The sequence below is a fragment of the Aythya marila genome (assembly GCF_965140915.1).
Source record: "Aythya marila genome assembly, chromosome: 7".
NCBI lineage: Eukaryota > Metazoa > Chordata > Aves > Anseriformes > Anatidae > Aythya > Aythya marila.
In genome coordinates this window covers 35,683,368-35,708,327 of record NC_139048.1, presented here as the reverse complement: position 1 = coordinate 35,708,327, position 24,960 = coordinate 35,683,368, and the positions used below count along the sequence as shown (strand labels likewise).

Genomic DNA, 24,960 nt, shown 5'->3' with positions numbered 1-24,960 from the left:
TGCAGAATTTATTGTTTGGGTTTTCTTTTTTTTTTTTCCTATTTTACTTCATTATACATTCAGCATCATGCTTATAAAAGGAAAACAGTTCTGACATGCAAACCTTATCACTGTAGCTTTTTTTAATACACTTAATTTATACATTTACACATCCAAGCCTTTTAAGACATTTTCTACTGAAATGTAGGCCGGTAACAAGATGAAAAGTTAAACACTTGCAAGACCACATGTAGTAGTGACAGAAAATTTAAAAAAAATAAAAATGTTGCTAAAATTCATGAATTCATGAAAGGATGAAGCTAACACTTTGACTGAATCTTCATCCTCTTCTATTCTGAACATGACTGTCTGCTAACTACAGCAGAGATCTTGATTCAGTTTATTAAGCAGATCACTGATACTGCCAAGCAACAGGAGAGTTACCCCGGGGACAGAAGCTGCATGGAGAAGGGGCTCATCAGAACATTCAGACATGCCTTTCCCAACAGACTATGCACAGACACTGCTTTTCTCAAGATGGAAGCATCACACATTTTCAGAAATAAAGACAAGGTGAAAATATGTCCCAAATAGCTACTCCTCCTTCCCTCATGCTCTAATTAAAAGTTCATCCCTAGTTTTGTTGAATTTATCTGTGCATGTACTCCACAGTATGCCTTTGATTATGAATGGCAAAGAACTGTGTAATGGCATTGTAATAGTCATTCACAGAAGTGTGCTGTGATGCATTTAAAAAACCACACAGGGTAAGTCAGGCTAAGCAAGTAGCCTGAATTTAAAACTGCTGAACAGACAAGCAACTCCCACTCTTCAGTGATGATGTGGAGCACTCAAGTGTTGAGCACTCCATAATCTCTGCTCCTAGTTTGCCTTCTGAAATTTTTGGCTTTATATAAATATATATTCAATATTCAACACTGCCATGGCAGTAAAATAAACATTTTTTGTGGTACTCTGGTACCGTGGTACTTACCATAGTGCAGTGCTGGTTATAAAGCTTTGACTTAAATTTGATGGCAGGTGAAATGGACAAAGATTCATGCACTGAGTTGCTAAAAGCTGTATTACAGACCTGTATTCTAACCTATTCCCCTATAACTTAAGGTAGCCTTCAGAGTACTTACTGTGTAACCCTGTTTCACTCTAAATTTTTAAGTATGGACCACATCTTTGAGTCTTCAGCAGTAGTTGTTAGTGGTGGTTGTTTTTTGTTTTTAGATTTTTTATTTTTGTTTCTTAACAGTTTTTTATGGCCTTTATTCTACATTTTGTGCTGTAACTCCAGTCCCTCATAGATTAACATTTTGTTGCCTATTTTAGAATGAGTCCTGTGCCTCCCAGCTGTGAAATAGCTTCAAGCAAAAGTAGCAAACATCAGAAGACAAAAAAGTAACTGCATATGACATAAAGCCCACAAACTATGTTTTACAGTCTCACAGACACTGCATTACTACATTTATTTTTTTTTGTCTAGATGGAGTGGCAATGAAAGAGGTGCACTTTCCTGTTATTTGAGTTTATGATATTAGGGATATTTTAGTTTTAGTCCTCACCTTTCCAGTACTCATTAGACTGAATATTCAAAATACCTAAATATTACATGTGCCTATCTAAATTCCCTTTCTTATTTCCCAGCTGAGGAGAACATTTGAAAAATGAGCAGAGATGACATGCACCTGTTAAATTCCTGATTCAGACAAGTGTATGAACTCTTCCATTTTTATGAACTTTTGTTCTGTAAGAATCAGTAGTATTGTCCTTGAATTAAACAAGGCTGAGAGAAATCAGAATTGCCTGTATTATTGTCTGCACTCCATCAACCCAATACAGAGCTAGAGCACATTCTAAACAAAACAGGTGGAGTAAGAATTATCATTTTTCAATAAATTTCTAAATCAGTGAAACTTGTGTTCTGAATCTTAAGCAGTCTCTGCAGAATCACAGCACACACTGCAATTCTTTTACACAATTCCTTCCATCAGCTATTAAAAATGACCAAATGAACGCTCAACACCACAAAAGGCTAATTTAAGACTCCTTTTTCAATAAAAACTCCTGCTGATGGATTGAAAAACAATCTTAAATGATTTTACAATTTACATACGATTCAGCATTGACAATGTAGGTTGGTGTTTAACTATGAAAAGTATCAAAGGTGGCAAAAAATTATTGACAAGAAAAGCAAGCAGGAAGGTTTGACAAAAACATTGAAGTTTCAGTGTATTATAAGTCTTGCCATTAACAGGTTTTGGTATGCATGAGGCATCATAAGTTCCAGGGACAATCAGGCCAGATTTGAGAAGCTTTCTACAGTTCAAAGCAATATTTAAATGCTGCAAGTAGATATTTCTGCAGCTTCATCCTTATATTTGTTATACTTTCATGATCATTGGATTCTAAGGGGCTAGCATACTCAAAGAAAAAAATTCAATTTGCTTCATACAGCGTCTTTCTCATCAGTTTGCACTGTAGATATTGAAAAGACTAGCATGCATCTAGACTTTTTCCACATGTCCCATAATCACATAATCACATCACATAATGATGCCTAGAAATAAATGCTACATTTCAACTAAGTAAATATTATGGTAAAAACATCAAATTAGTAAAATAATGTGTCATTGTGTCCTCCCCGAGTCATTTTAAAAAATTAAATTCACTAAAAAGCAAGGTACAGCAACACTATAGAAAGTTTAAAAGACTGCAAAGAAGAAATGCTGGCATTAGTAACTCAAAATAGCTTATTTGTTTACTGAAATTTGCTCTCCTTTTAGGTTGCTCTACAGAGACTTGGACAAGATGAAAAAGGATTATTTCAGGACTACTACAACTAGAACCAGCTGGGACTTCTTCATTTTGACTTCTCAGTGTACTCAGTAAATTGAAAAGGTGAGAGAAAAAAAGACCTGAGATTCATTACACAAGTTTATTCCTGAATTTATTATAAGCTATCTTATTATTACCATATTTAAAAATACATATATATATTATAACATCGCAAACTGACCTAACAGATCTATTTGGTGTCTAATGTAAAACTGAAAAAAAAAAAAGGGGGGGGGGACAATAAGGGATAAGCTGACCACACTTCAGACACATCTTTTCCAGTCAGATTTACACTTCTAAAGAGAAGTGCAGTATGAAGTAAATAGTAGAACTAAAAGTATGTGCAAGACCTAAGAAGAAAAAGCAGTAACCAAGCAGTGAGGTAAGCACTATGTGAACAGAGAACTCTTATCCTCCTGCCCCGCCTTACTCCCCATAGTCAAGACCCACACCCCAGATGCCATTGTCCTTCCCACCCTCCCCAACTACCCCCCAAAAATCACCTGTTGCAGGAAAATGCCACTGCTTTAAATCAGTTTTGTAACTGTAATATACTATGGAACCTCTAAAAGAGGCTTCTAAAGGAGGCACAAGAGCAAAGGTAGCTGAATAGTGCCTACCCCTCCTTTCCCTGCTGACCTTGACAACAGTGGGAGTCACAGCCAACAACATGGCAAGTCAGAGAAGCACTGCTCTTCCTGTGCTGTATGGTCTGCCAAAACACAGAGTGGCATTTCCCCTCTTCTGTTTTTAAGATTAGAACTAGATGAACTCTGTAAAGGCATGACCAACTGATGTTTGTTGGTATGCACTGATAGTAGTCTATCAGTATCAAGTAGATAGGTTCCTTAAATATAATTTCCAAAAAACAGCCATATTTAGCTGCTGTTTACAATGAGGTGTTGTAAATTAAACACTTTGCTATCTGCTGATAAGAACACCCACTCCCAGGTTTAGGCAGAATCCATGCTGCCCTCTCAGTCAGCTTCCACTACAGGGAATAGCTTGATACCACATCCCACAGAAGCTCTTCCTGTCAAGGCTCTTGCAAAGGGCTAGCCTCCCCTCCAACGTGACCCTGCCAGCTCTGCATTTAGTTTGACACTGGGGTCAGTTTTGCCACTAAGGATCTTCCTTAGAAATACATATGCATGCATATAGAAATGAGGAAGAAAAAAAGCCTGTTGAGCAACATCTTGAAAAAAAGATGTTGAGCAACATCTTGATTTTGTTTTCAAGTTTCTATTGTAACCAACAAATGCAAAAAGGAAGTGTGAGCAAATATAAATGTCAGAAGGAATAACTGTACATCCCAGAGTAAACTATTTAATTGTAAAGACATTTTCATTTCATAGAACTACAAATTTTCACATTATTCACAATTGAAAAGCCTAGAAGAAATAGAAAGGACACCATTCATTATTAAAGTACATACATCTTTGTAATGTAAAGAAAGGAAGAAGATACGGAGAAAGAAAAAAACACCTGTATCAGTAAGTTGGATCGTGGGTATAAAAGATGCCTGTGAAGTATGAGGTGAACTGAATATATGTAGTCATGGGCTCTTATTTTATAGCCAACTTCAGAGGAAAAAGCAACAGAAGTATGCAGCTGGACTAATGAAAAAGCATAGACAAATAGCATTGGTAATAAGTACGAAGGTTTGACTTAGAGAAACAAGGTGGAAACTTTTTTTTTTTTTTAATGAAACACTAGGGGGCATAGCAGTAGTCATCTTCATCCTGCATAATCCAGGCTCTGGGATTGTTTTACAATATTGTTGATGCAACAAAAATGGACTGTTTCTAGGGCTTAGGAACTTCCTAACGAAAATTTCAATTGTCTCTCCTGAAAGAATTTTTTGTGCTTCTTGACCAATCATAATTAGCAAAACAATTCCCCCCCCCCCCCTCCAAAAAACAAACAAACAAACAAACAGTAATTTGCCAGTACTACTCTAATGCTAACAGGTTCAGCTTGCATCTGGTCAGGCTACCGCACATGTGGTTACTCAATCCAATGGGTACATTTGAGAACAGAGTAAAAACAAAGGTTGAAAACTCTTGACTTCAACTATGGTGCTAAAGGCAACAAGAGAAGTTATACTACTGTTTAAGTGTTACCCTGAACAGAGTCAGTCTTGGATTTAGTCTTGGATTTTCTCCTCAATTTCTTTTCAATAGTGTAGTGAAAGAGAATGTTTCGTTCTGTTATTCCACTTTCATAAGTTCTGCTTCCAGACAAATCACCCCTACAGGCCTTACTGCAAACACAACACTTCATTATTCTAGGGTTCCATCAATAGCCATGGATGACCAGACATTGGTTGGTTTCATTTTTGTTGTGAGATGTTGATCACCAGATACCTTCATTGAAAGAGTTACTGAGTTACTGATTTTATTGCATTTCTAAATATGAGATGCCATAACTAATTATTTATTAAACGCTTCACAATTTTCATAAGTTAAGAGTATTTCTCCTGTACCGTGTATCTAAAACATAGATTGCTATTGAAATCTGCTTCAAGAATGAGACTGTGAAGACCATACTTAACCCAACTTTACTATGGCTGCTTTGATACCTTCTCCCAAATATTTTGCTCATAATTGTTTACAAGATTACCAAAGGAATTACTATCCTTGCGATCCCTTTTATCTTCCTGTTAAAATATCAGTAAAGTCATCAATTTTGGATTAACTAACAAAGCATATTTTGAGTGAGCCATAACGTCTTTGTTCTACCCATTAGCTGTCTGTTTTCTGTTACTTGAAACTATCACTAACTTACCCTCACCATACTTCCAACTCTCTTTTTAAAGAAAGGCACAAATTATTTTTGTGTTCCACAAATGCATTCTAAAATAATAGAAATCTTTATATTTCTCCGAGGTCTGTTCCTCTCCCTACATAAGGCACATTTTAGGTACCCGCTAGTCTGATACAATGACTCCCTTGGCTACGAAGTAAAAACTACTATGTTCACTTGCCCAGGAAACGTATCTTTGCATTTTACCTTTCCAGAACTACTTCAGCTAATGTTCCTAATGACAGAATATCATTCCTTACCAGGTGGCAAGGAAATGCCAGGAAGTTGTGTGCAACTGGCATGGAAAAGAAACTAATGAGAAGGGCTGAGGTGCAGCAAATGCGGTTCTGAAAGGAAGAGAGGTTAGTTACTTGCATTGTCTCTGGTACTCATCAGTTCATTAATTCATTTTAATGAGTGGCACAAAAATTGTGTAATGAAAACATAGAAAGAGTATTAAGTGTTCTCAACTAACATTATTTGAAAAATTGAATGTTAGACAAAAAATGATATAAGAAACTACTTTGTAACAACTGTGGTGCATGGATGACTGGAACAGCTGGATCCCACTGTGGTTTAGGGTGGACTGCCATCCTCATATTTAGATTTTTGTATAATAAAAGGACAATTAAACAAAGCCACTCTCTAGGATGTTTCCCTCCAACTCCACAGAGGGAGAATGGAACCAGCCACCAGAATTATGCAAACCGTCTTTGATACATTTTCTCTGAAAACCATTCAGACTGACGCTGCTCTATTCACTAAGGCTTTCCCCTACAACTCCACCCTGGTGTTGGACTACAAATACTTTAATGATATTGCCTTCTAACCACACACAACAGTAATTAAGTAAATGAAGTTACAAGGCTGTTTAAGGGAGCAGGGAAGAGAGGTAAGTACACCCCCCCCCCCTCCCGCATCACTTGCACAGCATTAGTCCCATCTGATTAGGGTTCCTGTGAGTCCTACAGCACTTTGCCTGAGGCTTGCATATTCTGTGTTTACATCCTCCTTCGCATGCAGCTGAGATTTTGCCTGAAGATGATCATCTCCCATCAGGATAAATTTCATCCTCACTGCATATAGTACCTCTTGTTTTAAAGTATTTTAGCAAGTGTTATTTACTTTCATGGCCTGCAAGATCAGCATGTCCACACGCTCTTCATATGCAAGCAAGCCCTGGCACACACCCAGCCAAAGGTAAGAAAGCGAGTGAAAAACTGGAAGCCAGCTGAAGGTGGTGAGTATACTGTCCCTGCTCCCGACCAAGGAAATGCAACCCTGGTCAGATCTTCTGAAGAATCCCACTTCACCACCACCTCTTTTCACAGCTTATCCCATTGCCTCTCCCACTGAGTGCAAGAGAATTAAAAATTCACACAGCACTAGAGTCATTGAGATTAAATGTGTCTTATCAATACTGTGAAACCTGTATATGCTCAGGATCTCCTCAGAAACACTTTCTCATTTAGAAACCAACAGAAATAAGTGAGGCAACTTCAATTAAAAGCATCAACCACTCCTTGACTAAGAGGATGTCCCTAAAATGTCATTAGGGGAAGTTAGACAAATACCAGCTAGTAAAGCAAAATGGTTCTTTTTAGCTTCTGTTTTTCATATCATTTCATTAGGAAAAAAAGCCAAACACTATTATTCCATGAATGATGTATGCTAAAAGGAGGAACACAGCTTGCAGTGATTTGTTAAATTAGACATTGTGGTAAGCTTCCCTTAAACTAGGGGAGGCCAACACACACGACAGCAATATACAAGTTATATAACCATTATCTCCCAAAAAAAGTAGTTGTAAACAAAACTATGAAACACTGGTGATCATCATGAAACACTCTAATTCCCTATCATGAAATAGCTCCTTAAAGAAAAAAAAAAAAGTATTCAAATCAATCCTTGTTTACATTCACAAATTGCTAATGCGCTATAGAGAATTCTCAGCAGCCAAAATCTCTTGTAAGCACAAACCTGAAACAAGTCAGTGATGGTAACACTTAATTTGAAGTGTCTTAAGTATACTTAGCTATGCATTTAATTTAGATATAACAAAACAGTGTGTATTATATATCAAGAGAAATGCTAAAGAAAATGTCTCATTTGTAGTTTTCCCCCAGTCGAACCAGCTCCTTTGTCTTCTTCAATGTAAAGGGAATTAGGCAGGGTTTGACCTGAGTTTCTTTGGGAAATGAAGGTTACCAAATCATGCCTGTTTCGGTTTAACCTACTCTCAGTTGAGTGACCCAGCACCTGAGAGTGACAAAAGAATTCATCACATTTTTTATTTGATAGATAGCAAACATCATCATTTGAAGTAAGGACCTAACATTTAGGAGTTTACTGAAATGTTTTATATATCATTAAGAGTTAAAACCTGAAGCTGTTTGGCAACTGGAAGGTTGAACAGTTAGGAGTAGTATACTACAGAGTTTTCAACTAACACCGAGTTTCCAAAATACTTTAAAAAAAAAAAAAAGATTAAAACTTAGGTTGCTTACTGTGGTAATAGTCTTTCTTGATTGCTAAGATACATTGGTACTTTCACCAAGAATGTGATAGAGCTAGCTCCCTCTTGGCAGGGTGCTGGTTCTTTAGGCCCTGAAACCGCAGCACCATCCCTGCTGATGTCTGCAGGCAGCCAGAAGTGAAGGAAGGCTGCAGGTGCTACCACCACCACCTCCACAAAGCGCAAGGGAGCTAAAGAGACTGAGGAACAAGCCCGTGCCCAGCAAGGGGAATGCAAGTATGCAGGCTCTTCTTTGAAAGTGAAAGGGGGATAACCCAGATGTATTCACTTTTCTCAATCTGTATTTGACAGACAAAGCATTTATTTTCAAAATACAAGACCTGATGAATTCCATAGCCACATCATTCAGAGACTTTGGCAAAGGGAGACCCTTCATGCTAAGAAGCAAACTGAAGTTTATGCAGTGGTTTAACATAAAGGCTGTTGCAGAAACATTTACATCACTTCCTGTCCCACTGATGACTGCAGAACTCAATATGTAACTGAAGCTCATCCACTGTGTCTCCTGTAGCTCAAACTCACTTTCTCTAACCCAGTCTAAGACTAACTTAGTTGTACATAAAACAATTGACTGCAAAAGGAAACAATCTGATCTGGACTGCAACTGTCCAGCTTCCAGAGGCAATGACCCTGGAAGTCCTCCAGCTGAGGCACCAGGCACCAACAGCAACCCACACACAAACCAGCCTGGAGCGTTGCCTGCTGCACTCAGACTACCATGCTGTACCCAGGAGGGGCCACCAAGGAACCCTGGGGGGGGACTCAGTCCTTTGGGTGACAGCGTGATTGAAGACATACAGGCTCCATTCTGAAGAGTGAAACCCACTGTAAGGTATCTGGTTCAACTCAAGGAAAGTCTTGGGAGAATAGAAAATTCAACCCAGAAACAGATTGAACAGATTGGCCAGAAACTTGCTGTTGGAAGACATGTGGTGACGGCCAAGATCATTCAAAGGAACAAACAGCTCAGCAACCCAGTAAGGAAACACTGAAAAATAAATGGAAGAAAGAAGAGCAACCCAGGCTTCAGAAAGCAGTGCTGGGAAGCACCTGGTCCTATAGCTGGGAACATGATCATTCAAGCAATAGGAAAACCCCTACAATAAGGGAAGCACAATTTCGCTAAGTATGGTAAATCCTGTAACTAAAAAACCTACCAACAAGGGATAAATATTAGCCACAGGGAAATAGCTGCAAGAAGACACAAGAATAAAGCATTTGATTATACTATTTACCCAAAGGATCAAAGCTCATAGACCAGGGGAAATGTACCCAATACTACTTCAGGCACTGGGAGAACTGACACATGTACAAACCTTCAGCGTAGTGAGTCCTTAACACCCCTTCTGTGTGATGACAGTTTGATACTGGCTGATCTTTGCTTCACTTTTACTCACACAAAGTCTTTTAGGAAAGTGCAGTAAACTCCTACAGTTTAAACCCATTTAAAGGAAACTGATTTGTGTTCTTTAAACATGGTTGTTTCCTCATATTTAATTACTGTTGCAATTTACCATAAGATGAAGATGAGACAAAAATTAGCCAAAGCACTTCAGACAATGGCACTTCTCATACTTCCTACACCTATTCCTCAGAAGGGCAAAGGCCATTCAACAGCTGAATTTTCTGGAAAAAGCTAAAAACTGTAGGATGAGCTTATGTCATAGGATCCCGGAATTGCACTCAGGTTTCATGTTCTCCCAAACAACTGGGTTCCTCTGTAAAAAAGCAGGCTTTAAAAAGAAAATCATGTGTTGTTCAGCATGAGTTTTTTTAATTTAACAGCAAATGGAATGACTGTCACTCAGGTTACAAGTTCTGTCACTTATCTACAGAGTGAATTATGTTAAAAATTCAATAACATAACACCTTGCTGTTTCATTTTATATAGAATGACAGTATCATCTACTTTCAATTTTTTTAACCACATTATCCGACTTCAGTAGCATTAGTCAACAGCTCCTAGCCCCAGGTAAATGTCAACTAGAAAGTATTTTTTCCAGGGAAAATGAACATTTGAAATGATTCATTTCAAAACAATAAGATACTTGACTTGCTTTTATATGTATATAATTATTATTTTGTTCCAGTTTGATAGAAAGAAAGCAAAGACAATATTACCATGTACCAAAGTGATTTTCCAATCAAAGTGACACGAATCAGTATATTTTAATTTTCTGGGGGCAATTCAGGAAGTTGCAGATGCCAAAAAAATGGGAATGCATTTATTTCAGAGGAACAGAATTTCAAAGTTTTAAGTAGTTTTAAAGCAATTGAGAATAGTCATAATTATTGAAAATTATGTTTTTCTACTATTTTGGGGCTTCCCTATTTGGACATGCAAATGAGGAGTATCTTCCAGAAGTTTTGAGGGCTGTTTGTTCTATTTTTTCTTTAATATGCTCATTGAAAATGTGGGGTTAAAAATCCATCGATAAAACAGACACTACAATCTGAACAAGTACATACTAGCAAGCAAGGCCAAAACAAATCTTTTTGTCATGTCATTGAATTCAGTTCTCAGCACAGGATCTGTTGACATGTTAAGGGTTATGACCACCACCATACAGTCAAATTTAAGTCTGAGAACCATTTCTCCTCCACACAAACCCAAAAGATAACATAGCAAATAAGGCTTATGCTAAGATAAGAGATGGTATCCTTCTAGAGCTTTTTTGCATTTTATTTCTTAAACTGAAGTAGATCTTAATTTCTCAGCTTTTGAGGAAAAACTTAAATTTAGAAATCAATTTACACTCAAATAAATAAGTTTATTTTTATGAATAAATTAAAAGCCACAAGAAAAATTAGGAACATGTACCACGAACATTTTCTTTACCATTAGCAGTAAGTACTTCTCCACTGGGAGTAAACAGCAGTGAATGTTCTCTCCCAACAACCATAATGTGTGTAAGAACTGAACACAGATAAACCATGGTTTGTCAAAGCAACTAATCAAATCAGTAAATTGAGTTGTAAAAGCAACAGCTCAAAAAAAAGTCAGTGATTTGATATCACCACGTATCTCAGAAACAAAACACCGTTTCTCATCATCATGACCTCACAGGTGCTGAGTTGCAATCACCAGAAGCCCCACTATAATTCATACACAGATTAATCATTTGATCATATAAAGATGAAATACCAAGACCTAAAGCCCCTAAATATTGTCCTCAATAGTGAGGTCTGTGATGTTATTTTAGTCAAGGTAGGCTTTGCCTCTAAATCTAACCGGGATCTCACCCGGTTCCCATAAAAGATGGTGAGAACTTGTCTTCCATAACACTACTTACACTACATCTTTACTACAGAAGGGAAATGTCTCCCCACACCCAAGAGAACTTCTAACCTCTCAGCCTCTACCCCACCAAAATGCCCCCTGAAGTTTCACATCCCAGCAAGAACACTGCTGACCAGATCTTCAGCTGTCTGGTAATGGAAGAGCCCCCACCAAAGACAGACACTAATTCTGCTGAGTCAAACTGTGGAGATACAACAGAGCAAAGAACCCCTGGCAGAAATTACAAGTGTGTTCCCGTTGTAGTGAGCCCTCCCAGTGTAGTACACCCAGGCTACTGGCTCAAAAAAAGTGGATTGAGTTAAATCTCCTCTACCAGTCCAAAATCATAATGTTGGCAGCTATAAACATTGTGATGCCAAGCACAGATTTTCAATCTGCTGCATTCACAGCTCATTCCTCTCTGTATGGCATATTTATATTTTATATAAAGCAGTGGAACACAACGTTGAAAATGATACTACAGTTAACAACTCACTAATAAGGCAGTGAGGTGGATTGGTACACAGAATATTCTAGAATCATGTTAAGAGCCCAGCTCTTAACCTGTGTACGTTCAAGAAAACTTAGGCATTTCTGTTTGGAATTTCCATGGCTGATTTGTGCCTTATATGTGTCATGAGATGCATTTTTAACATCCATTGTTCTGTTTGTCTGAAGATCTTGGAGGGAGGAATCAAAGAGAAGAACAGAAGATCCCCCGCAACAAAACTAGTATTTCCAGTAAAGCTTCTGGTATGAGAGTTCAGTACGAAATTTTCCACTAAGAAACAACTTGTGGCTGACAGATAACTAAAAGTAAATGGAAGAGGATCATACACTGCAGGAATTTTGAGGTGGTCTGATTTGTTTCTTGTTTCTACAATTCTGATTACCTTTTGGAGTTTCAAAGGACCACCAGCCTTTTCATGGATAACTCCATTCTGGTAGTTTGAAACGAGAAGAATACTTATCTTTTGTTTTAAAAAAAATCAAAACATCTTAAATCTCTAGTGACAACTGAGTTCAGTGCTCTTCTAGCACTGACATTCCAAAATATGCTGAAAAGTGATGACACAAACATACAGGATAAAGCTACTCCATAATGCCCAGGGATTCAACCTGACAGCTCCAAAATACTGACTTGGTAAGAGCATGGCTGAAAATTGCAAGACAACTGAATGTCAAGTATAGGAGGCACAGGCTGCTGCTAGAAAGGAACCCCAAAGGGTGGAATACAGATAAAACTAGTTAGGCTTCCTTCTCCATCAGAACTAATCCTGTTCAGTGTAACCTCAGCAATAAATATTGATGTGGTACCTTCATCTTCTGAAATCTGTATCCCCCTTAATATTGCAGGGCTAAAGGCAGTATGTTCTGCTTTCATCTAAATTGTCCATCCTTCAAAATAAATCTCCGCTCCACCACCTGATTTTTTCTTCATCCTCTCAGACTAGCTTGAAATTTTTAACACATTTGCAGAAAGGCTTTTACCAGCCTGTTCTAAACGCACAGTATTCATATGCCTTTGTGTTCATCAGGTTAAGGGTTATTTTTGTGGTGTACCGACTAGTGATAAAACTGCAAATTCAGAGCACACTTCTGACTGTGATTTTGCTGTGGCAGACTGTGAGCTTTCCATTGCTATACCCCAGGCTCTTTCAGCATCTTTTTTTTTTTTTTTTTCCTGCTTTTCTGCTCAGAAAAGGCCTAAGAACAGGAAAACCAAGAGTTGATGAAGGGGGAACGGGATATAAATGAGTACCTCAGCAGCTGAAGAAGGAAGACTTGCCACCTCTCAGCTCTGAAGGTAAGACAGAAGGTAAAGGAAAGGCTAAATGTGGAGACAACGCCAGCTACCAGGAAAGCAACTATCTAAAGAGCACAGGGAGAAGACCACGCAAGTACCCATTTCAGGATACATACTCCTAAGAAGAGACTCGACTCACTGGAATCACAGACTCCATTAAGTTTTCACCAGTCTCAGGGGTTTACGGCCAATGAACATCATTTGTTTATTAAATTTTTCTTGGAGAACATTTCTGACTTAACTAACTGCTCCTTTGTTGGCCATCCAGAGATTTATCTTCTGAATCAAAATAAGCTACTTCTCCAATGAATTGTGAAAAGCAGGGAAAATTTCTGCCAGGACCAGAAGAAATGGCTGCTCTTTGTTGAAGAGAAAAGCAAAGCAGTTCCCTTTCCATTGGGAATATTCTGGCACAAGCCTGTGTTTAACAGTGACATTATAAGCAGCTTTGATGTGCAGTAGTCACAAGGGACACACCTAAGCCTGATACAGCATAGCCCAGCAACTGTCAATTCCAACAGCATTAAGAAAATCAAACAGCAGTGAAACAACAACTTCCATAGGTTTAGAAAGCTCTAGCCACATCCCCATTGAAATGTAATTGCCATCACACACCAGTGTTCGCTACAGTTCACGCGGTGAAGGTTCAATGCACATAAGGGCGGGCTTTAACATCACCTCAGAAGGCATCAACTGAAGCATTACGCCATTGGCCTTCAATGCTCACAGCACTAACTCATGAATGTAAACACGTCTGACAGTTTTTCTCTCCCTTGAGAGCAGTGACACTGTACCAGTCAGCAGAAGGAGGATTCGGACAGGACATCTGTAGCCTCCTTCCCACAGGTGGAATACCACCTTCAGGAGGTGAAGATACAGGTGAACTGTCACCAGCCACTGCTAGAACAATGAGACTCCCAACTTGGCATCATGCTAAATCGCCTGGGCTGTTCTCTCTTGTTGGCTGTTTGGTTGGTCCTCTGGAAGACAGCTCTATATGCAAGATAAGTGATAAAATTTGCTGTGTACTATAAAACCATAGCTAGATTGTTAAATACCGTAAAATACTGTGTGTAATACAGTAAAAATATTAACATGTTCCAAGCTTAAAACCCATCCCAGAATTTACTTCTAGACCTCTTCTATCCCTGAGGCAATGTATCATGCCTGACGGAAACATTTGATATGTCAGGAAGGTATCCTAATTTACCATTAAAAGTGTTTTAAAATTGTATTTTTTCCCCTGCTTCCTCTCCAGAGCTGCTCTTTACTTTTCTGGCAGGATAGAGAGGCCAATCTGATTTAATTTGCATTTTTGACAATCTATTGAGTCCCTCACCAAGGAAATGGATTAAGTGTGAGGCTGTCACACACTTCAAATGATAGGAAGGCAAACACACTCAGAAAATAAAGGGTGGGAGTCTCAATATATTAACTACAACAATAATACGCCTTTCATATGCCTTTTTTTGACAGTAGTTGAGGTAATTCACATTATAAATTAATATACTTGGTTATTATTTAAAATAAGTAAAAAAAATGAAGTAAGCTTCCTAGGTTTGATAATCTGGCTCTTGAGTATATAAACACATGAAAATTACCCATTTCAAAATGGGAGGAAGAAAATTAAATGGATTTCAGGAAAGCAAAAACTGCAACACAGAAGGCAGTAATCTACCAAATGCATCCAAGTACAGTTTCAGGCAAACAGACAAGCCATAACATAAATGGTCTCCAATGAAACTGGAATTTTATTCCAGAGTTTAGTTTAGACACAAAATTTCTAAGCTCCAAAATATATAAAACCAATTGAAGTGACATACAATTAAATAATGTGTCTTTTTAAAGAACTTCTTGTAAAACTTGATTTTCTTAGTGATGTCCCTAATATTCATTTCCAAGAACACATGTTGATTATCAGTCTTTCATTTAGATAAGGCTTCATTTAGATACCTGTTTACTTGTTAATCCTGGGTTTGGAATACACTAGGAAATCTACAGCTACACTGAAATTCTATGATTAACGTATTTAAACACTGGGGTATTTAAATAATGCAAAAATAACTGAGTTTTGATGGTATACTGATTCTAGCAGAGAACACACCCATCAGCATCTAGCATAAACAAAACCATCCCGATGCTACCATCATCCTTCTTCTATTATCCAAAGCCACTCCACACCCAGAAGCAAACTGCTTAGAACACAAAATGACTGAGGAAAAAAAAGCATTATGGAAGATTGTCTGTACAGGGAGTTACCTTTTTTCCTTTCTTTTTCCTGTGAGCTGGTTTAGCGTTTTTCTCCTTTGCTTCCTCACTCATTTTTCAGCAGGCAAATATACAGGGGAAGGGGAATAGAAGAGATCACTGGTTGTATTCCAACGTGCAAAGCCACTGCAAATATTCACAGCTCTGAAACCAAAGTCCATCTGCTGACGTTTCTCAGACAAGTAATAGAATAACTGCTGTTTAAAGCCAGTCTCTCCTCCTGCACTGACTTGAATTGCTCATAGCCTTGCTGTTTTCTTCTGTGAGAAACTGGGTGTTCTCACATCAAGCAGTCTGTGATTCTTCTAAAGAGAAGAGAAAACATTTTCCTCTTTCATTCTTAACTAGTCTTCACTCCTGAGATAAGATCTTGACAACACTTCCTAGCTTGGTCATCCACAGTGCTTCCAGTCTCCTAAATGGGGTTGATGAACCACACAGAAATTAGCTGCAGACGGCTGACAAGTCTGAGAAGCATTCACCAGCGGATGATTTGCCGTTTCTTGCAGACGCAGAAAGTGAGCCTGAATCGCTCTGATTGCCGGTCGTGTACAATACCGACATGTGTTGAATGCATCAGGGCATGCCAGAAAAGGAAGCCTCCGAGAGTGACAAAAGATCAGGTTACTGGATCTTAAAGCCACTCCCAGGCAGATTCAAACAATAAAAGGCACAACATGCTGCTGAAGAAATTGCTAGATGAGACATTTACATTTCCAGCAGCTCCATATACCCATCCAAAGGACCTGCAAATTACCACTCTGAACGCACAGTTTAAAATATTAATTATTCATCTCATAAAAGCAGCAGCAATATTTCAGCAAAACACGTATTTACAACTATCCCTGCCTGTGAGAGCTTGCTCCTCCCTTGTATGCCTGTTCCTATGACAGGATTTGTAGTCTCTCCACTAATGCAGCGCTCTTTCACAGAAGTGTTACGTGCCTCATATGTGTGCATGACTGGCAGGTTTCAGATCATGTTTCCACATGCCGCTGCCCTACTCCACTGAACAGTTTGGCTACTTCCCTACAAGTCTCATGGAAAAAAAAAGCAAGAGAGGTCAGAGACTTCATAATAATTCTCTCCAGTCTGTGCCCATCAAGCCACGTAACACACAGCCCATGCATTATCAACAGCCATGACAGCAGTTATTCACAAGATGTCTCATTTATGTCATTACCACACTTAGAATTGTGTACTTCTCTATACATACATGGACAGATTCCTATATTCCCCGTTAGGAGCTCTCCTCCCACCAAGGAAGCTGGGAGGGGAGCTGGGAAGGGGGGAGGGGAAATACAGAACAGGTATCAGACATCACAAAATAGTGGTATGAGAGCAGTGGATGGGGCTGAGTTAGCAGTTCTCTAATCTGCCCATTGCTGAGGACTCTGGTCACATCATAGGTGCCCAGTTACAATGAAGTCTTTGTTCATTTGTTTTACCAGTTCACACGTGGTTGGTCTGATGGGCATGGGGATCACCATCAGAATCCTCTTTCTCCCATCTTCACACCTCCCCACCTTTCACTCCCATTTCTGTAGCATTTTACTCATGACAACCAACAAACATGCCACAGACAAAAAAAAAAAAAAAAAAAAATTAATGCATGCTGTTTGCCTCAAAGCTTGTATCATTCTCTACAAATAATTTCAGTGAGCAACCACAACAGCACCATCACATGGAGGCTGTTCTGTGTGTGTGTTGCCAGCAAGTCCTCATGCCCACTGCCTGAATGTACTGGAAACAGGCCTGCACCACCTGAACCTGGGGCTCCACACTAGGGACAGTTACCCACATGAGCCCCATAAGGTTGATGTTTTGAGGAACTATACCTCATACGACGCAAAGTTTAAACAAACACGATCAAGAGACCACTGATAACTGATAAAATTTACCTCAAATCTTCTCTTAATTCATGAGCATACAATAGAATAGAATTTATACTTAAGAGGTATTTTTGTACAAAGTGCAAACAAGATGGATGATAAACAAATCCAGAAGTTTGATTTTCCCAGGCAATTGGATTTTAATGTCTGTCTCAGAGAGAAAAAGAACCCCAGCCTTTCCCAGTTTTGCCTTTTTTTTTTTTTTTTTAATGTTATCTTAAAAACTGAAGTGCTCTCTGCTGGTTAACAGTGGGTAAAACAACGCTTAAACACTCAGAATACCACTCTATCCTAATCACATGAAAAACAAACTTCCTTTCTTCAAGGCTGTTTTTACTCCGCGTGCGTACCCCTGGGCAACACTTAATATTTTCTGAAATAAGTCTGAATAGGTAGAGATCAAGTGCAATATAAGTGTTTTCCAAAACTAAGCTAAAGCTCTGCTACATTGAAATGACTAGTTAAAGCATCTGTAATTTGTAGCATGCTTAGCTAATTGCATGCCTGTAAAGGCATTTTTTAAATGAAAAGCTCATAAAATAAAGCCATGATTCTGCATAAATAGAAATAAAGTCTTCTTTCCAAAGCAACCTGTTAGCTCTCAAGAAGTTGACACATGAAAACTATTCACTGTGCTCAAGTATGCAGGCTGAGGAATGTCACGGGTTCCTGCTGAACTTTGGTTATTTAGCTGTGTAGTTTTTGGTACAGTCCACGAGATAAAGATGTTTATTAGGCTTTAGGATTCTTCTGCCCTGCTGCTAACTTCCAGGGCACTTAATTATTTCTGAAACAGCAATACTCTCACAGGCTACCTATTACATAATCCCTTTTATTTTTCCTTTCTTCTCATTTTCTTTTGTTTTCACAAACATGAATAATCTCCCCAACATAGGTATATTTAGAACAAGAAGGAAAAATCCAGATGAAGAAATACAGATTTTATAGTCACAAGACACTTAGAGAAAGATCTCACACTTCTCTTCCCTCATATTGTTCAGTTAACCATAGCAACCCAGCTGAAATTTTATCGCATCTATCTTCTCCCATTTGAAGGAATCATTCATGTGTCAACATTGAACTCTTACGTGTTGTTTCATTTCCTCCATACCTTAAAAAATTGCCAAGTTTTTACTCCAGGTTAGGTCAATATGACAGCAGGAGAAGCTAACTATTAGATTAGGAAAGGCTTTCAAAAAATATATCTTCAAATCATGCTTTGATTTGATGTCCACAAAAATTATTTTTGGTAGGAAAACTATCTAGTGATTGCTGACATTTGTCCATCCATAAAATTATACTACAGAAATTATTCAAATTAATCTTCCATCCCCAGGCTTTCAGCATATTCTGAGCATATCTGCATATTTAAATGCCTAAGGTAATAGAAATGAAGTGAGAAAAAAAAATCAAATAGGATTGCCTGAAAAAATCAAGTCGTTACCATCCTGTTCCAGGAAAAGTCTCCTGTACATATTAAGTTGCTGCTGGTACACAATACCAGAATAAAAACAAAACAAAACAAAAAACAAGAAAAACACTGTTTTCTGAAACAGAACAGAAATCAAGGAAGATTTAGAATCAGAAGTGAGCTCCAATTTAAAAAAAAGACTGCAATACCCATGCAGAATTATATTAAGTGTTTTAAAGAATCACAGCCATTCATAAAGAATCTATGCTTAAATATACAGCAATGCTGCTGTGACCAAAGAAACAGTCTGATAAATGACAAATCACAATTACTATATCTACTGTCTATATGGTCCTTAAGTAATGCTCACAGAAGTTACTTCTTTGTGGAAATGCATCTTTATGTTCAGGTATATTCTGATAAGCTACAGCAAAGGAACAAGTTAACGCTTTGCAATCACATAGCTATTTGAAAAAGGAAATAAATACTATCATACTTTAAAACTCTTCAGATTACTGATGAGAACGCTGCTCCCTCTAACCTACTGCTTAATTACAGTAGAGTCTAGAAGTGAACTTTCACAACCTCGTTGATACATATCTACTAGGACAGGTCTATTTTTAAATCAAAATAACTCGCATAAGAGGACAACAGGATAGGCCAAGTTCTGTCTATCAGTACACTTCTATTTATAAATTAGAGTGACTTGCATGCAAGAACCAGGGGGGTACGCAACTTGTTATTGGTGACCTGTTTTGTAACTGTGTGCAAGGGGTTTTAAAAAGAACAGCTATGACAGAGTTGCATGATTTACCAAAACATCCAAATAGCTGAACAACTTCACAGTCCAACTAAAGGACTGCTAGCTTGGAGAAAGCAGAACAGAGGAAAAAAAGCCAGCTTGCTTTTTATCTGGGTAGAAGTCTACAAAAATAATTTAAAAGCACTCAATGTTTACTGTCAAATCACTTTACAGATTGACTGCCTAGTATTTTCTCTTGCATCTCAAGCAATGTTCTTTATCACAACAAGGCAAAATTGAAGGTTAAATCCGGTATTACTTCGACAGGAATGGAGTATGTACTGAGACTAGAAGGCAAATGAACTCTAATCCAGTCTCTTACGAAAGAAAAGAAAAAAAAAAGTACAATTACAAGTCATATCCCCTTTTATGAATATTTTCACAACTGTGAAAAAAAGCATTTTGAAAAGATATTGAAGGCTAAAAGACAGTTTTGAGGTCAATATGAATTCATTTTCGAATTCCATTAGTTGATTTTCATGTTTAAAAAGACACAATTTAAGTACTACCATTACTGACTTTGTTAACTTTTATTACGATGAAAATACACAGCCCATGTGCTAATCTGCTCATTTGCAGAGGTGCCTATATGTAGAGGTTCATTATCTCATACAACGAGAAAAAAACAAACCCAGTAAAAACTACTAGCCTGAATATAAACTATAGAATGGTGGTCACCACTTCGTAACCATGGCTGGTTACTATAAACTCAACTAACAAACTGAACATTTTTCTGGCCTAAAAATCCCATGTTGGAGACTGGCATTGACCCACTCAGTCTCCCTGCTCCTTTGAACAGGAAGTGTAACAATCATTCAGACCTGAAACAGTAGCATTCTAGGAGAGAAGCAGAAGTGAAATAAAGACACGGAGGAAGAGTCTTCTGATAAATTCTCGATAAAGTACAGGAGAGTTTGCAGCTCCCTATCAGAAAAGAGGTTACTGTGACTCCCTGAGGAGTGCGAATACTTATATCAAAAAAATGTAGTCTCTGCTGAGGTAAACTAACTGAAAATAAAACAGAAACAAAGGTATGGCAACCCAGATTTTAACTCAGGTTAAGTAGTTAAAATTAATTCGTGTATTGAAGGGCTGAACATGAGATACTCACATGAATCAAACCCAAGCTGTCTTGTCTTCACAGTTACTTTAACATATGTTAGCTAACTGAAGTTAAGAGCCTTGAGGACAAACATATCCCTTGGGGATGGAACTGAAGGGAGTCTGGGAGTGAAGCCCAGAGTAACTGGGAAGTTACTCTGTGGGAGAGAGAAAGCTAAGAGATTAAATTGCTTCCCTTGCTCCCTTGAGAGAGGAATTAGCTTGCTTTAAAACAACCCTCAGCAAATGAGGTTTGCAAGAATTTCAGTTCACTAACAAGAGAATACAAAACCAAAAATTAGGTAAGTAACAGTCATACATAAAAATGCATTAGGTGGTGCAAATTAATTCTCTACCAGCTGTGTTTGAAAACAGTTACAGAAAGAACATACCTTATATCCAAGCTCTATAAATTTTTATTCACATGCTAATAGATTCTTAGGACAGATTCTGGTTTTGATTTTACTCTTTGCATTTTGCAAGACTATGAATATATTTTATAGGGGGTTCTTTGAAGGTTCAACCTATAAAAGAGACCGTTCTACTCAGTTAAGATCACAGGTTTTATACAGATGAGAGAGAAAAAGAACAGCCTATTTCAAACTGATTTGCCCCCATAAGCACGGGGATAAAAAGCCCCAACCTACAAACAGTACTTGCAATCACATATTTCAGTGATCCTTTGTGTCAGAAACCATGGCAGGATTTGGAAGTTGCCAGCTCAGTGTGTATGAGGAGCTTCCCAGCATGTAGCATCTTCCCATGTTTACATTCAGGAAAGAGGAGGAGGCAAACCAGCTGAGAGGCTGCCTCTCTTGGACCTCTCTTGGAGTTGGTTTTGACCATGCTGTGTAGCAGTGCTGTGGTCAGGCAAGATGCAGGTCACCAGTTGGGTCATCAGGCAACAGAGTCCCAGAACAGCACATCTCTGTGGATGGTGTGTATCAAATCCAAGCTAATATCAACCCAGTTAAGACAAGTATGTGAGACAATGAAAGACAAAAAATGGAAGTGTAGCTATGCATAAGTGCACGTGCAGCCCTTTGTTCCGCAAAATCATGCTTATTTTGACAGTAACAGAAAAAGAAGAACAGCAGCAGCTTCACAAGCCAGGAAAATGGCATAAGCTTTCATGAGAGATGATTCACAATCCTACAATTCAATGAACTAGTAAGAACTGAACAACCTGAATTCAGCGCTGATTTAAAAGGCCTCAGTCTGCAAGATTTTATTTTTTTTTTTTAATCTAGACTCATCCAATTTTACTGGTAATATCACAGCAACAGCAAGCTGAGCAGTTGTCTTTTAAACGATAGAAAAAAAGTTATAACATTGGAAAAGTTCTGCTTTGGGACCGTATTTGGAGTATAATGTGGGAATGTTATGCTAGTAGGAATATCTAATTTTTTCTCTCCCTAATTATGGAGAAAAATGCAAGTCATGACATTTCCATTAGGTAACAAAGGTAACAATTTCTTCACTTCTTACCTTTTTATTTTAAAACATGTTGTATATACCCACGCTAAAAATTTAAAACTGCTAGAAAAGCATTAAGTGGTAGCACTAACTGAAAAATGTGTAACATTCAAACTAGAAGTTTCCACTGGGGAATGTAGGAACAAAACATTTTTAGTCTCATTTATGCCTGACAATGCTTGAAGTATATACAGAAGGTGATACTTAGGTTTTCAAGAAGCTTTCATTCACCTGTTCCCACAAGGAGGTCTTAGAAGACTTAAAAATCTCTTCTGCTAGAAGACTTACAATGACCCATGCAAGTCTGGCCCAGAAAGAAATAGCAAGTGTGAAGAACCAAGACCAAAGCAGGAATGAAGGCTAAAAAGATGAACTCAAGTCTCAGCTGAGGCAAATCCACATTAAAAGATCAGGAACAAGTAAGTTTTGACATTCTCTGTTTTAATTCCAAATTAGACCTGAAACAGAGAAACATTAAAACATTATCCTGAAGAATTCCTTCAGATCATCTCATAAGTTGTTCCAGAAGTGTTTCAAACAAGTTTAGATAAACTTGTTTTTTTTAGATAAACTTGTTTGGATATCTGAAATACATGCATATAAATCTATATCTGAAATTTGAGAAGATCGATGTTGTCCTTGCCTATTCATTTATTGCCCCCCCCCCCCCAGCAAACTGACCAACTGTCATCTGCCCAAGAAAACAGAAAAGAAAACAGCCTGAAAGCGTGCAATATCTTTCTCCTGCTTCATGTTTTAGGAAATTAAGAGAGAAGTTGAAACAATGTCATTTTCATGGTAAACACAACTTTTGTTGTTGTTTTTGAAAACCTCCCACAAGAAAAGCAGGGTTTTTTTTGACTAGCTATAACACACATAGAATAGGTGAAGTGATGGCCATAATTATTTCAGAGAGGCAAATACGCCACATCCTATTCACATTCAAGGCTGTATGCTAGCCATGATTAGATTTTTCTCATTAGAAGATATGTGGATGGGAATAAATTCAGAGATAATGGAGCGGCTGGGGAGACAAGACCAGAGCGAGTGCACAAGAGGTCAAAAAAAATGCATTAAACTCAATTATTCAGGAATATCAAAAAAGAAAGAAAATAATCATGACAGTCCATAACACTGTGCCCATAATTGCAAGTGTCCCAGAGATTCTGAGCATCAAATGAGCAACAAACGTCTGTGCGTGCTGGGGGGGAAGGAAGGCAGTATGTTGTTTGAAGTCTCATGTATGTAACATGAGTTTGGAATTTCATCTTGTTCCCAACATGGCAATATGTGCTGCATCTACCAGAAAGGAAGAATTTTCTTTACAAGACCAGCAATTTAAACACACACATGATCAGGATTGCTTTTAAGCTGCCCTGGGTTACCATCTATCAATTTAAAATGTCCATTTCTTGCAATTATGAAAGTAATTTACATACAGTTCAAAAAGAAAAACTCTCACCCGTAAAGGTCCGTCAAATATTCTCTTAAACAGAGCTGAATCAATATTAACAATTTCTTCATACAATCTGTTGATCTATGACACCATTTAATATAGAGATTTCTACCTAAAACACGTCAAAGGCTTAAAACAAACTTGTAAATTATAGTTTTCATGTCTTATATCTTTTATTTTCTTATGTTCAACAATCTTTTCTAACATACAACTACATGAAATATTCAAGTCAAAAACAAACATTTAATGTAAACAAAAAAGCTACAAAACCATGCAGTAGAACCAGCTAAAAATGCCTTTCCTTTAAGCTCATGTGAAGGAAAAACAGCCCCCAGAAATAAGTGAAGTACATGAATGTATTCTTGTTCAGTTTCTGCAATCACAAATCTAATCCGTCATGCAGAATATGGATTTTTAATTTTAGCCAAAGGCCAATCTGAGTTTGAGTTGTTAGTAGTTTAGAAGAGCTTCAAAAGAAAGGAAGATCTTCAACTTCTCAAAACGATCAGATAAAGCTTTAGAATTCATACAATTCATCAACACTTATATATAAAGCACAACTGGATATAATAGAAGGTATCCATAGTATCAAAGTTGCTCCCTTTTATTTTACATACTTCAGGATTAGCTTTATTGAAATCTGTGAGGAAAAGCTAAATGAAGGGAGCAAACCAAGAAAATGCCTCCTAGACAGTTAACTAAAAATTCAAGAAACCCCAAAGATTGTTTTACCTATGCAAGCTACACTCAAAAAAAAAAAAAAAAAAAAAAAAAAAAAGTCCTTTAATTTAACATGGGTGTTCTCCTATTTCATATTTCAGACCCTGTAATTCATTACTAGTTTTAAATGCAATTATACCCCACTAAAAAGAACCATTTTGGAGAGTCTGTTTTTCTCACCCTCCAATCCTAATTTTTAATTGGCGATATAATAGATCAACTCCCCATAATGGGAATTGGTAAGTGATCTTATGGTCTTTATCCTAACATGCTAGCTTTTTCATTTTGATTTCTCCCAAGTGGGAGATGAGGAGTGAGAGGGCAGCTGAGTGTATGGAAGTATTCAACAGTGGAAGGCAAAGAAGTCCTTGAAGTCAGTAAATGTTTTCTTTATCCCAGACATATTTTTCTATTCCTCTCAGCAGTTGGAAGGTGAGTGGAAGGAAGAAGCCATTTAAATAACTAAAATATAAGATGGTCTTTGTCATGATAGTATATAAAGCTTACATACACGAACTGAAACGTAACATGCACCTAAGGCCTAGAGTTCCACACCTATGCAATTTTTATTTTTGTTTTA

At 37.8% G+C, this 24,960-nt stretch overlaps 1 protein-coding gene across 3 annotated transcripts in view; it reads right to left on the bottom strand.

Moving 5' to 3' along the window:
- ANK3 (ankyrin 3) overlaps nt 1-24,960 on the bottom strand; it is a 350,688-nt gene that overhangs the window by 277,714 nt on the left and 48,014 nt on the right. The window contains exon 1 of one of the 3 annotated variants that reach the window (XM_082764472.1): nt 15,514-15,953. The exons of the other annotated variants lie outside the window; for them this stretch is intronic. Within the exon in view, the coding sequence (XP_082620598.1) occupies nt 15,514-15,576 (63 nt within the window). The 5' untranslated portion in view covers nt 15,577-15,953. Of the gene's footprint in view, nt 1-15,513; nt 15,954-24,960 lie in introns of those variants that run through there. 3 annotated transcript variants of the gene reach the window in all.